General features: G+C 37.5%; 1 protein-coding gene and 1 pseudogene across 1 annotated transcript in view; one reads left to right on the plus strand and one right to left on the minus strand.

Annotated features, from left to right (window-relative positions):
* The window catches only part of LOC105296864 (ATP-dependent RNA helicase DDX25-like), a 24468-nt gene extending 19197 nt beyond the window's left edge, over positions 1–5271 (plus strand). Inside the window, 1 exon segment of the mRNA XM_023534716.1 lies at positions 5241–5271. Coding sequence (XP_023390484.1) covers positions 5241–5271 — 31 coding nt within the window.
* Positions 5272–6136: 865 nt separating this feature from the next.
* Positions 6137–6632, minus strand: LOC111744228 (annotated as a pseudogene).
* Between the last annotated feature and the right edge of the window lie 7307 nt (positions 6633–13939).

Genomic DNA, 13939 nt, shown 5'->3' on the forward strand with positions numbered 1-13939 from the left:
ATATCATTGATCGTGTCTTTAGGGTTTAGTATATATAAAATCATATCATCTGCAAACAAAGACAATTTTACTTTTTCCTTTCTGATTTGGAAGCATTTTCCCCCTCCCCTTTTCTTGCTTAATTTCTTTACCTAGGCCTTCCAGTCCTATATTAAATCAGAGTGGTGAGAGTGGGCATCTTTGTCTTGTTCCTAATGTTAGAAAGCTTTCAATTTTTCACCATTGAGTATAATATTACTTGTGGGTTTGTCACATGTGGCCTTTTATTGTTGAGTTATGTTCCTTCAATACCAATTTGTTGAGGTTTTTAATCATTAAGGGATGTTGTATTTTGTCAAATGCTTTTTCTGTATCAAGGTAATAATATGAGTTTTACATTTTGTTAATATGATATACATTGATTTGTGTATGTTGAACCATCCTTACATCCCAGGGATCAATCCCACTTAGTCGTGATGTATAATCCTTTTAATGTGTTGTTGAATGCAGTTTGCTAATATTTTGTTGACAATTTTTACATCTGTATTCATCAGGGATATTGGTCTATAGTTTTCTTTTCTTGTGGAATCCTTGTCTGTCTCTGGTATCAGGATAATGCTGATACCAGAATGAATTTGGTTCTGTTTTCCCATCTTCAATTTTTTGAAAAGGTTTAAGAAAAATTGGCATTAATATTTATTAAATGGTAAAATTAATGAATTAAGTCATTTGGTCCTGGGCTTTTCTTTGCTGGGAGGTTTTTGATTATCGATTCAATCTTCTTACTTGTTATTGGTCTATTCAAATTTTCTATTTCTTCCTGATTCAGTCTTGATAGGTTGTATATTTCTAAGAATGTATCCATTTCTTCTAGGTTATCCAATGCGTTGCCATATAATTGTTCACAGTAGTTTCTTATGATCTTTGTGTTTCTGTAGTATCAGTTGTAATGTTTCCTCTTTTTGATTTTATTTAGTGGGCTCTTTTTTTTTTAATTAGTCTAGCTAAAAGTTTGTGAATTTTGTTTATCTTTTTGAAAAACTAGCTCTTCGTTTTGTTGATCTTTTCTATTGCTTTTTTGGTTTCTATTTTATTTCTACTTTGATCATTATTACTTTCTTCCTTCTGATAACTTTTGTGTTGATTTGCTCTTTCTCTAGTCCCTCGAGGTATAAAGTTATGATTTTTATTTAAGATCTTTCTGTTTTCTTAATATATGTATTTATTGCTATAAACTTCCCTGTTCAAACTGCTTTGTAGCATCTCAAAGGATTTGAAATGTTGTGTTTCCATTTTCATTTGTTTAAGATATATATTTTTATTTTACTTGATTTCTTTTTTGACCCACTGGTTCAGGAGTGTATTGTTTAATTTCCACATATTTGTAGGTTTTTCAGCTTTCCTCTTTTTGATTTTTAGTTTCACATCATTATGGTCAGGAAATATACTTGGTATTATTTCAGTCTTTTAAAATTTGCTAAGACTTGTTTTGTGTCATATTATATAGTCCATCCTGGAGAATGTTCCATATGCCCTTAAGAAGAACATGTATTTTGCTTCTATTGGATGGAATGTTCTATAAACATCCGTTAGGTTCATTTGATCTACTGTATAGTTTAAGTTAGTCACTTCTTTGTTGATTTTCTGTCTGGATAAACCATCTATTGCTGAGAGTGGGTAATGAATTCCCCTATTATTGTATTGTATTTTTCCCTTATGATCTGTTATTATTCATTTAGTATATTTGGATGTTCTAATGCTGGGTGCATGTTTATTTATAATTGTTATATCTTCTTGATGAATTGACCGCGTTATTATAAAATTGATCTTTGATCTTTGTCTTTTGCTATTGCTTTTAGCTTAAAATCCATTTTGTCTGATATAACTACCCCTGCTCTCTTTGATTTCCTCTTGCTTAGAATATCTTCTTCTATCTCTTCTCTTTGAGTTTATATGTATTCTTAAAACTGAAGTGTATCTCTTGTAAGCAATATGTAATTGTTTTCTTTTTTAATCCATCCAGCCACTCTACGCCTTTTGATTGGTGAATTCAATCATTTACATTTAGAATTATTATTGATTTGTGAGTACCTGCTAATGCCTCTTGTTTGTTTGTTTGTTTGTTTGTTTATGCTTTGTTTTGTATTTCCATTGTTTCTTTTCCCCTATGTTTCTGCTTACCTTGTTAAACAGGTGATTTTCCATAATGGTTTGCTCTGTTCTCCTATCTTTACCTTTAATGCATCTGCTCTAGGCTATTTCTTTGAGGTTACTATGAGGCTCACATAATATAGCTCCATAGATAAAGTAGTCCATTTAAAGCTGATAGCAGCTTAACTTCAATTCCATTATAAAAGTTTCTTTTACTCCCTCCTTTTATATTTTGATGTCATATTTACCTCTTTTTATATGGTGTATTTATTAACACATTATAGTAGCTAAATTATTTTAAATACTCTTTTCCTTTGACCTTTATATTATAGTTCAGTAGTTAACACACCATCCTCTTACTGACATAGAATTTTTTAGGTCTGACTGTATATTTACCTGCATGTTGTATATTTTTGCATGTTTTCATGTTGCTTATTAGTATCCTCTCATTTCAGATTGAAGAACTCCTTTCATAATTACTTACAAGGCAGGTCTAGTCATGATGAATTTCCTCAGCTTTTGTTTGTCTAGGAATGTACTGTTTTCCTTTTTACATCGAAAGATAACTTTGCCAGCTAGAGTCGAGTTTCTGAACCTTCCTGAATGGAGAGGTAGAGGAAAAAGTAGTTGAAGCTGAGAAAACCAGGAGAAGCAGAATTCAGATGGATAAAAAGGTAAAAAGGAAAGAGAAATATGGAAGTAGAAAGGTAAAGAAAAAGTGGAGATAGGGAAAGAGACAGGAGAGAGACAGAGGACATGATAGGCACATGGAACTGAGGCACTTAATGAAATGGATAAAAGCTCAGGCTCTGGTGACAGAGAGACCTGAGTCCACTTCTGGCTCCAATACCTGTTTGTCAAGTTACTTATTATCTGTGACATTCAGTTATCTCACCTGTGAACTTCATATGATTGTGGTTAATCTTCATTTGTTCCACAAATACTGAGTACTTACTACATCCCAGGTACTATTTTAGGTGCCATGGATTCAGTAGTGAAAAAAATCACCTCTGAGAAACTTAAAACGAACAAAAACCGAGCACCAAACAAAACAAAAATCTTGCCTTCGTGGAGGTTATCTCATAACAGGAAGAGACAGGCAACGAACAAATTAATAATGAAATTCAGTTTGAAGAAAAATAAGCTGGGGAGAAAGAATAAATAATGCTGGAGAAGAAAATGGGAGTTGCAATTTTTAAATTAAACATTCCTGAAAAGGTGCCATCTGAGTAAAGACTTAAAGAGGGGCGGGGGGTAGGGGGCAGGACTGAAGTCATAAGGAGCTCTGGGGTTAGGGCAATTACTTGTAAGGTATGTAAAATGCTTAGCACATTACCTGGCTCATAAAATTGCTCAATAAATGGGAATATAAAAAAGTGGTGAATGGATTGAAGAGAACATTGCTGAAGAGTATACATATCAGCTATTAAATTGACACTTGGTTTTATAATTATAGACAAAGAGGTGAGGGGATCGACAGAGAGATCGTATTACATTAACAAGTAAAACATTAGCTGTTTAGGTACCTGAGAAAACAAATTAGAGAATGTTAAATAGAGCTATTCACCAACATAAATTCATTTTTAGTAATATTTCAACACGTTTTAATCTGAGGGAGTTGTGAACAAAGGATCTTGTAACTAAGAGATAGGAGCTGTTTGCAAAGCTGGGTTGGTGGGAGGAGCAGAAAGACAAACACAAAATAAAGGGCATTGACTCTTCCTTACTGGGGGAAAGCGTGCCTGTCTCTTTGATGATGTAATGTCATTTTGTGTCCTGGTGCTACCGAAGGGCCCAATGTCATCTGACCTGGCTCTCTTTGGAGATGCAAAGGGAGGTGGGAAGTAACCAAATAATTCAGTTACTGGCTCTTAACTGTTTACTCTCTCCCACAAAATTAAAATTAGAAAGAGACACAGAATAGTCTATCATTGGTATGCATGTTTCCTTTAGCTTTAAGGGAATAATGGAGATCTTTAAATCTGTCTCCACATTCATCCGTTGGCTTTGCTGGAATGTTATTTCCTTGGTCACTAATGCTGTCTCCTAGAGGTCTGAGGTTATTCTAGTTTTTTTTTTTTAAATTTCAGATTAGCCCTTCCAAAGAAGAGGAATAGGTTTGATGAGCTATGAAGAGTAGTTTTTATTTAACAGAGATTTCCAAAGGGAAGTAGATAGTGGGGAATTCTTTAGACTCATGCCAGGGTCTCTGAAATCCCTGTCTAACTCTCTGACCCAACCAAGCTGGGTTCTAGCCCTCCCAACCAAGGGCTGGGCCTCAATGTCTACTCTCTTAGCCTGACTACGGTATGCATGGTCTGCCAATGTCAGGATGCACCATAACAGGGAATAGCATACAGAGCGGGAGTAAATATGCTAAGGCTAACCAAGGTCAGGCTCTCTATGCTGAAGCCTGCTGGTCTGAATGCACTGCTTCTCTCTTGGGCCAACATAGGGAGATCCTGTCAAAGGGAGCCCATGGTAGGAGGTGGGCGTGTCCCTACCCTGGAAGTCAGGTCAGATGGTGGTGGGCAGAAGACCCTTTCACCTTGGAGTCATTAATCACCATTGTTTGAATATCCCCTTCAGCTGGTAAGAGCCTCTCCACACCATTTCTTTCTTCTTTCCTTGTAGGTGACTTTATGACCACACAATATTTGACTGTTCAATGATAGAATCATCTATCTCTGTTACTGGGGGAATGTTGTTTCAAGATTACTGCTGTACAGGCAGTATCTTCTGCAAAAAAAAAAAAAAATCCTGGGAAGTTAATGAAAATAAACATTTAGACCGCCTGGTTCCAAATTTGTTTTAGAGATACTGGGTTAGTATTTTTTTTCTGCCCTTACCTTGGGGAATTCAAAAGCCTGGGGCATTGTCCAGCTCTATCTCTTCCAACATGTTCTGATAAGCCCGCAATACACTCCCATCTCATCTAAGAACTTCCTTTCCCTTTAGTGCAGTTTTTCTCTCCTTGGCCAGTCTCCTTCCCCAGTGCCTATAAGCACATTTAGTTCTACCCTGTTCTGTCTCTCTGCTTCTTTTCAATTATCTGAAGAGTCATCTCTATTCCCTGATTTTCATTTTCTCATCTCTTATTCCTGTTTTAGCTCCTCGCTGAACTGGCTGCCTGTCTCCTAATCGCACCAGATCTGAAGGGAAGACAGTTCCTTAGTGAAGACAGTGAACTCATATTGCCCTCATGGAAAATGATGGGCTAGGGAGATGGATACAGAGGTGTGAAAATTTGGGATAATTTGGGGACAATTAGAGATGGGAAATTTGGGATGATAAATAGCTACATGCAGATCAAGGACATCTGTGTTGCTGAATTCATGAGAGCTGGTTGTCCACTGAACCAAGTGATGTTGAGAGGAGAAGCATGAAATTCTAAGGAACTCTAATATCACAGTGTTGAATGAAGGCGCTCTCAGTATAAGAGGGGCTGGTCAGAGGTTGAAGTTTAACTAAAAGGAACAGTGTCCAGAATTCACAGTCAGAAGTTCTGAGAGGCAGTGATGAGTCAACATTGTCTGAGGACTTAGAGATTCCAATCAGATAAGCATGAACTTGGTGATTGTTGATGACCCCAGTCAGAGTAGGTTCAGGTGCGAAGTGCCAGCCAAGTGCCAGATTAGAGTGGACTAGAGAGTTAATGGGTAGAGAAGAAGTGGAGATAGTGAGTGTGGCCAATTCTTGAAAGAAACTTTGAGAAGAGACCGAGGTCATGGAGTGGTAGCTAGAGCAGGTGCACAATCAAAAGACAGCTTTTTTAGGAAGAAAGATTTTAGCATGTTTTTAGGAAAAGATGAATTTCGGTCATCTCTTATTTTTCTTTGTATTAGTGAAGAAAATCTGTCTCATAAGTTTAGGAAGCTCTATGTTTATCTATTTTTTAATCTCTCTTTTTCTAGGGGACAGAGCTAAAGTTTTCTTTAAGTATTTCTTTGGAGGTGGGGCCACCACACTTCTACTCAGTTAGAGGTCTTTTACTTTTTTATACTCGTCATGAAATGAATTCACAGGGAATGGATTCCAGGAACACAGGCTCCTTCCCATTGGTTCTCACATAGTGAGCTTCTCTGGGTGAAGTAGGCTGGTGCTTCAGTTGAACCCAGGTATCTTTCTCTTTGGCTTCTTTTTTCGACCATTTTCCTTCACAAGTTTTAGGACGTTATCTCGGCTCTTAGAATGCTTAATATGCTCAATATGTACATTCATTCTCTTGGCAAGAATATCGCCCTTAACTTGTTTGTCTACAATGATGCTAACCGCATGCTGGGTAACAGTGTAGACTCTTCCGGTTTTGCCATGGTGACATTTGTGGGGCATTCTCTTTGAACAGTACCCAGTCCCTTGATGTCTACAATATCAGCTTTCTTGTAGATTCACATGTATGTGGCCAAAGGAACAACTCCATGTTTTCTAAAAGGCCCAATGAACATACAGCTGGTGCCTCTTCTCTTTCCCTTTGTGTTGGTCATTTTGTCAAATTATGGGAAGATGGCAATTCCAACCAAAAGGAAGCTTATCTTTTTTGTATCTTTAATTTTCCTTCAGATTTTCTCTCCTCTACTCTCTCTTTGTATGTTTATCATGTTTCATGTCTCTCCTGTTTCTTTTTCTTTTTCATTCTCTCCTTTCTCTCTTCCTCCTTTCTCTCCTTTATCTGCTTCCCCCTTAAAAACTAGGCTTGATATGAAAATGAAGTCTATTTTTATTATTTTATTGTTGAATCCATTTTTAATCTTTGCCCATTTTAAATAATATATGCTTATAATTAGTTTAAGACATTCTCTTTCTCATAAATAAGCTTCAACAAATACGTATTTAATGCTCAGATTGTTTAGATTACATTTTTCATGGACTTTAAACAATGAGAATGAGAGGTGTTCTAAAATAACCTTTATAATTCCATCAATTTTCCCTTTTAGGAAATTAAAATTTGGTCACTGTAGACAATTTAAAAATATATATAATTCCAGGTTTACTCTTCTGTACATAAATGGATAACCATCCTGATTTGCCTGGAAAAAGGGAGATTCCAGGACATGAGATTTTCAGTGCCAAAGCCAATAGAGTCCCAGGGCCAAATGGGTTGAATTGGTCACTTAATGATAGTTTTCTTTGTTGTATTTTATTATTTTTTTAAATTGTATCTTATGAAGAGATGATGAACATGTAGTGCATGGCTTTCAAGAGAAAGTTCTTTCTTGGGTAGTCAGGACTGCAACAGTCGGCTTAGCTCCTCTGGCTCACAGACCACCAGGTTCCGAGACTCCCATTCCAGAGCATCCACCATGAAGGAGGCAGAGCAGAGCATGCTCAGCACCAGCAGCTTGTCCATTGTCCTCAAGAAGGAGGTGCCCCCAGCAGGCAGCTGCTCCAAGGCCCAGGTTTCTTGGGGCTTTGGCTGAACTTATGCTAGTCCTCGGTGGGGACAGAGACCAAATGTTGGCAGAGCAATTTCACCATCAGTGTCTTTTGCTAAGTTCAGCGCTCTTCCACCTACTCCTGGGAGGGTCACAGGCTCTGGTGCACTTTCCTATTGGGAGAGCATCTCAGAGTAAACCCCCAGAGGGTGAAATTTCTCTGTTTTTTTTTTCTTTTTTTTTTTAGGGAGCCTGGGGGAATGGTCTCTGAACAGATAGCAGAGAGAAGGGTGCTTTTTGAATACATAGCCACAATATGGTGCTAATTATATCCTGATGATACCTGCTGGGAACCTGATACTCTCAAAGCCTGAGCTCTTTCCCACTTCGCTCCTTCCCATCATGGAGTGAGTCAGATATGGGTGCTGGTGCTCGGGATGTTCTGGAGTACAGGTGAGGGTGGAGGAACTGAGACCACTCAGGAATTGGGTGCACAGTTCTGGGTGGAGGTGGCGATGACTCATCTCAGGAAAATAGTTGCGGGTTCAGGTATGAAGAATGAGTTTGAAGTGAAGAAAATCGTGAAAAAAAAATACAGACAGGTAGTGTTTGGTTTGCACGCATCAATATGCATGCATTTCAGTTACCACACGTTAGTATGAGCAGTCATGCTAATGACATAATTCAAATTCTGGTTTCCATGGTGCATGACTGTGAGTAATTGCATGAGTATGAACTTGCTACTTGCTCTTTAGTCCACAAATTGCTATGTAAGTGATGACTTATCCTGATTAGTGACTAGTCATTTCATAGTCTGTCAGTGACTGGTCATTGTGCATCTATTATTCAGTTGACTCACAGACAGCAAAGGACATAGCCGTATTGCTTTCTTGTCTCTGGGGAACACACCCAGATGATTTGAGGACTCTTGGATAGGTTTCACAATATTGAAAGTACAAGAATAAAATGTTGGAAGCAGATCCAAACTTAGATAGGAGAATGACAATTCACCAAGGATAAAAATGATGCTTCCTCCATATTGTAAGATCACAAGTTATATAATGAGAGGAATGCAAGTACTACTCTTGATAAGATTTTACAAAAAAATAAAACTTTAATCCTTAATGTTTATAACGTTTTAAATCATAGTGTAGTAAAAAAATACTAGTATTACTATTTTAAAAATTTCTCTATACATTTATAACAGCCAGTAAAAGAGCTTTTAATGTTCTGACAACAATTGTTTAGGTCATGAAACAATAGTGATATTTCCCAGTGACCAAGATTACTTTGCATGGTTTTAGTTTGCTGTCATTTTAATGGTTCCACACGACTGAGCAAAGGAAGAACCGCCTGTACAGGATTGTGTACAGATGAAATGTAGGGAAGGAAGGGGGAGAAAGGGTAATAGATGTGCCAGCTTTTAGAATAAAATGGGATAAACAAAAGATGAAGTGATAAAAATCTTATTTTCCTTTTTTTGAGAATTTTGTCAGGCACTGTTCTAAGCACTTCACATTAACATTACCCTGATTATTTTTTATTAAGTCATTATTCCGTTTAAATGTATACAATCAATGGCTTTTTAGTATATTCAGAGTTGTGCAACCATTACCACAATCAATTTTAGAACATTTTTATCACTCCAACAATTAGCTGTCACGCTTGATCACAACCACCTTCCCATCCCCCCACCACAACCTCCAGCCCTGCCTAACTACAAATCTAGGTTCTGTATAGATTTGCCTATTCTGGATAGTTCATATAAGTTGAATCATATAGTATATGGTGCTTTATGACTGGTTTTTAAAACTCGGCATGTTTTCAAGGGTCATCCCATTATAGCATGTAGCAGTATTTCACTTCTTTTTATTGTTGAATAATATTAAATTCTATAGATATACCACATTTTATTTATCCATTCATCAGAGATAAACATTTGGATTGTTTCCACTTCTTGATTATTATGAAGAATGCTGCTATGAACATTTGTGTACAGGTTTTGAGGGGAACATAAGTTTCCTGTCTCTTGCATATATAACCAGGAGTAGAATTGTTGGGTCATATGATAACTCTATGCTTGATCTTTTGAGGAATTGCCAGACTGTTTTCCAAAATGACTACATCATTTTACATCCCCAATAGCAGTATATAAAAGCTCCAATTTCTCCACATCTTCGCCAACATTTATTATTATCTGCCTTTTGATTATAGCCATTCTGGTGGGCATAAAGTGGTACCTCATTGTGGTTTTGATTTGCATTTCCTCAATGTCTAATGATGCTAGGCATCGTTTCACAAGCTTATTGACCATTTATCTGTACATCTTCAATGAGGAAATGTCTATATAGGGCCTTTGCCTGTTTTTACTTGGTTATTTGTCTTTTTATTTTTATTTTTGACAAAGAAATTTTTAATTACTCATAATATCACCATCCAAAAATAAGTGCTGTTAACATTTTGGGAGAGCATATTCTATTTTCCATGTATGCACACCTTTTCCCCAAAATGATATCGCAATACGTTCTTATTATTTTATATTTCTCCATAACTTTAATTGGTAACATCCACTTTTAAAGCTCAACATATGATCTTTTTATTATTGAATTAGAAGAGTTCTTTATACAGTCTACATAAAAGTCATAATAGATATGTCATTTGCAAACATTTTCTTCCATTTTGTGAGTTATGGATTGTCTTTTCACTTTTTTAATGGTGCCTTTAAAGCACAAAAGTTTTTAATGTTGATTACTTTTTTTGTTGATTGTGGTCTTGGTGTGTCATATACAGAAAACTATTGCCTAATCCCTTCTCGATCTCTCTCTCTTTTTTTTTTTTTGTCTCTCTGTATCTATCACTCTGTCTCTCTGTCTCTATCTCTTTCTCTCTCTATATATATCATACATAGATATATAATTTTTTTAGTATGTATTTTATACAAAGATAATAAAAGTGTATCAGGAAACTCTTTCTTGGGCATCCAGGAGTCAGGGCACACATGGAACTTCATGTCCTGAATTTATCTTATATTTCTAAAGAATTAAGGGAATTAAGGCAATAAAACCAACCTATCTCTTTGACTACCATCAAATCTTAGTAGATTACAACAGTTTATTACCACTGGGATGAGGTGAGTTGAACAGTGTGAGATGTCCTAGACCATCCAAGCACTCTTTGTGCAGAGAAAAACCACACTTGGCACCAGTAAACTGTCCATCACTCTCAGGAAATGAGGTCTTCCCAGCAGGATGCCAATTTCTTGGCCCAACTTCCCTGTAGCTCTAGCCTTATCCCATTCAAGTGGCACCCCTTGGGAGAGCAGTGGAAGAGCAGTTCAGCTGTCAGTGTTCCATGATTAGATGGGAATACTCTGACATTGTTTCTGCAGTGAGGAGTATGGCACTGCAAGGAATAGGGCTGGTAGCAAGTCTCTTTATTAAGCCAGCCCTTCGGAGTGTTCCCAGTACATGTCCTTCCTTTTGTTTGTGGGGTAGTTAAGGAATGTGAAGAATGATTCTAAAACAGATAGTGAAGGTAGAAGATGCTCTGAGGTACTCTTGCTGTGTGGCTCTGATGTGTCAGGAAGAAACTTTATACTTATATCATCTGAGAAACCTGCACAAAGACTCAAAGGTTAGATTTCCTCAGTGCTTTCTGCCCTCAATCCATATCCCTCCCCACTACATATATCATTCTTCCATTCTCCAAACTCACATACCACTGGAAATATCCTGGCTGCTGAGCAGTGACAGGTGAAAGGACATAGATTAAAAATGCCTGGTGTGTGTTAGTGGTGGTCAGTGTTGGTGATGGAGAAAAAAGTGATAGTGGCAGTGGTAGCAATGGATTATGATGTTGGGGTGGGTAGAGTAAGCCAGACAGGTTTATATATGTTGGGGTGGGTAGAGTAAGCCAGACAGGTTTATAATTCCAGAATAAGATGCTTTTCCATCAGAATATACTTTGTGCGTAATTACTGAAAACTAAGCAAAACCCACAAGAGAACATATTATAGGAAGATGTATGTTCACTGTGGTCACTTGGGAGATGATGAAAGACTGCTGGTGAGGGCAGCCTGTTCATCGCCTCATAAAGCATTCTTTTTCCTGTGACTACTATGATTTATCTTTGGTCTGCATGATGACAGCGGGTTCCCAGATGGAACATGAATGAGAGAGGAGATTTATGGTAGGAGATGATGGTTCAGGGACTGGGCTTATCTTTGGGAGAGGCAAAGATTGCCACATTCTCTGCGTGATGATGGGGGAAAGGAAACAAATGTCTGTATAGGATGTGTTTGTCAATGTGTGTATGCGTTGCCTGAAGTTAGGACTGCTGATTGGGCCAAACTGCACAGGCAGAGAATAGCTGTCACTAAATGTAAACTTGTGATATTACCTAGTACCAATTTAAATTCTGAATTTTCTTAACTGAGATTCATAATTCTTAACATTGAAACTGAGGAATAATATGAATAATTGAGTGAATACTTATTATATTCTCACTCTGAATCAGCTATTGTTCTAAAAAACCTAACTGTGTGTATATATGTATGTACATATATATACACACATATACAAACGTTACTGCCTTTCTATGACTTAAGTACAATTATTATCATCTTTCTTTAATAGAAGAAATTGAGGTATACACGGATGATGTAACTTGCCATGGCCTCAAAATTTTTAAATGCTGAGAGAGGGATATCACAAACATGGTAGAGTGAGAGACATCTTCAAGTCTCTCCCCTTGAAATGTTTCAAATAATAAGCTGAACATCTAAAACTAAACAAGAAACACCCAAACTGCACACCAGCACATCCGAGCATGGGATCTGCACATAACAGCTACCACAGGTCAGAACTCCGGGAGTCAGGTGGTGGACTGGGAAAAACAAAGAAGCTGCCTCTTGCAGCTGGAGCTCCCTGCAGGAGGAGGGGGAGGGGAGAAGATGCAGCGAGTTCCCTGAACAGCCTGCTTCGAAGAGCTATGAGCTCCATGTGACCAGTGGCAGTACCCAGGTATCAGAGCAGAAAGCAGAAAAGTGAGGATGGCAGAAGCTGGGACAGCAGAGAAACAACAGTTGATTATTACCAGCCGTGGTTACAAAATGCGAGGCTGAGCCCCAGCCCCCATTGCCCAGCCAGGGGACCCCTCCCCCAATACCCTCCGAGACCAAACGCCCTGGAACCCCAGGGAAATCTGAGCAAATGCTACTGAAACTGTCACTAACACTGACAGGGACTGAGACTGAGGGTAGTGATTGTGATTGAATATCTATAAGGAAAAAAAAAAGCATCATTAAGACTTTATATAAAGCAGGGATCCAAGAGGCATAGATGCCACCTACTGGAAACCAAAAGAAAAACACCTTCTTTGCAACAGGCAAAAAAGAGATCTTTATATAATAAATTTTCTTTCTGGAAAAAAGCAGAATACACTTCCATTAATGCCCAGGCGGAGAAATAGTCCATTAAACACCATGAACAACCAAGGTGACTAGGCATCTCAGGAAGAAAGAGAAAAATCTCCAGAAAATAAGCTTACAGACATAGAAATATGCAACTTAAAAGACAGAGAATTCAGGATGGTACTTCTGAAAAAACTCAGTGAGATCCAAAACAATTCATATCAACAATTTCAGGGATTGAAAAAACAAATAGATGAGCAGAATGAGTTCTTTAGCAAGGAGATTGAAACCCTCGAAAAGAACCAAATAGAACTTCTGGGGATGAAGAACACACTAAAAGAGATGAGAAATGAAAAAGCAAGTTTGGGAAATAGAGTCGACCAAATTGAGGAAAGGATCAGTTATATCGAAGACAGAAATCTAGAGATAAATCAGAAGGAAGAAGAGAGAAACTGAAGAATGAAAAATAATAAATGAGAAATACAAGAACTAGCTGATATCATCAGGAGAGGAAACATAAGAATAATGAACATTATCAAAGCGAGGAAAAGGAGCAGGGACTAGAAAGCATTTTCAGACAAATGGTTGACGAGAATTTCTCAAATCTAAGGAATAAACTGGAGCTTGGAATTCAAGAAGTCAACAGAACACCTAAATACCTTAACCCAAAAAGGCCTTCACCAAGACACATTGCATTAAAATTATCAAAAATCAATGACAAAGACAGAATTCTCAAGGCAGCCAGGGAGAAGAAAAAGATAACTTATAAAGGAAAACCCATTAGATTATCCTCGGACTTCTCAGCGCAGACCTTACAAGCCATAAAGGAATGGAATCAAATATTTAAACTATTAAGTGAAAGGAACTACCAGCCTAGAATAACATATCTAGCTAAGCTCTCCTTTAGATATGAAGGAAAAATTAAAACCTTTCCAGACATAGAAAAGTTGAGAGAAACCTGCACTATGTGGCCTGCACTACAGGAAATACTGAAAGGGGTCAGCTCACCTAAAACAAAATGACAAAA

Source organism: Pteropus vampyrus, unplaced genomic scaffold (genome assembly GCF_000151845.1).
Source record: "Pteropus vampyrus isolate Shadow unplaced genomic scaffold, Pvam_2.0 Scaffold130, whole genome shotgun sequence".
Classification (NCBI taxonomy): Eukaryota; Metazoa; Chordata; class Mammalia; order Chiroptera; family Pteropodidae; genus Pteropus; species Pteropus vampyrus.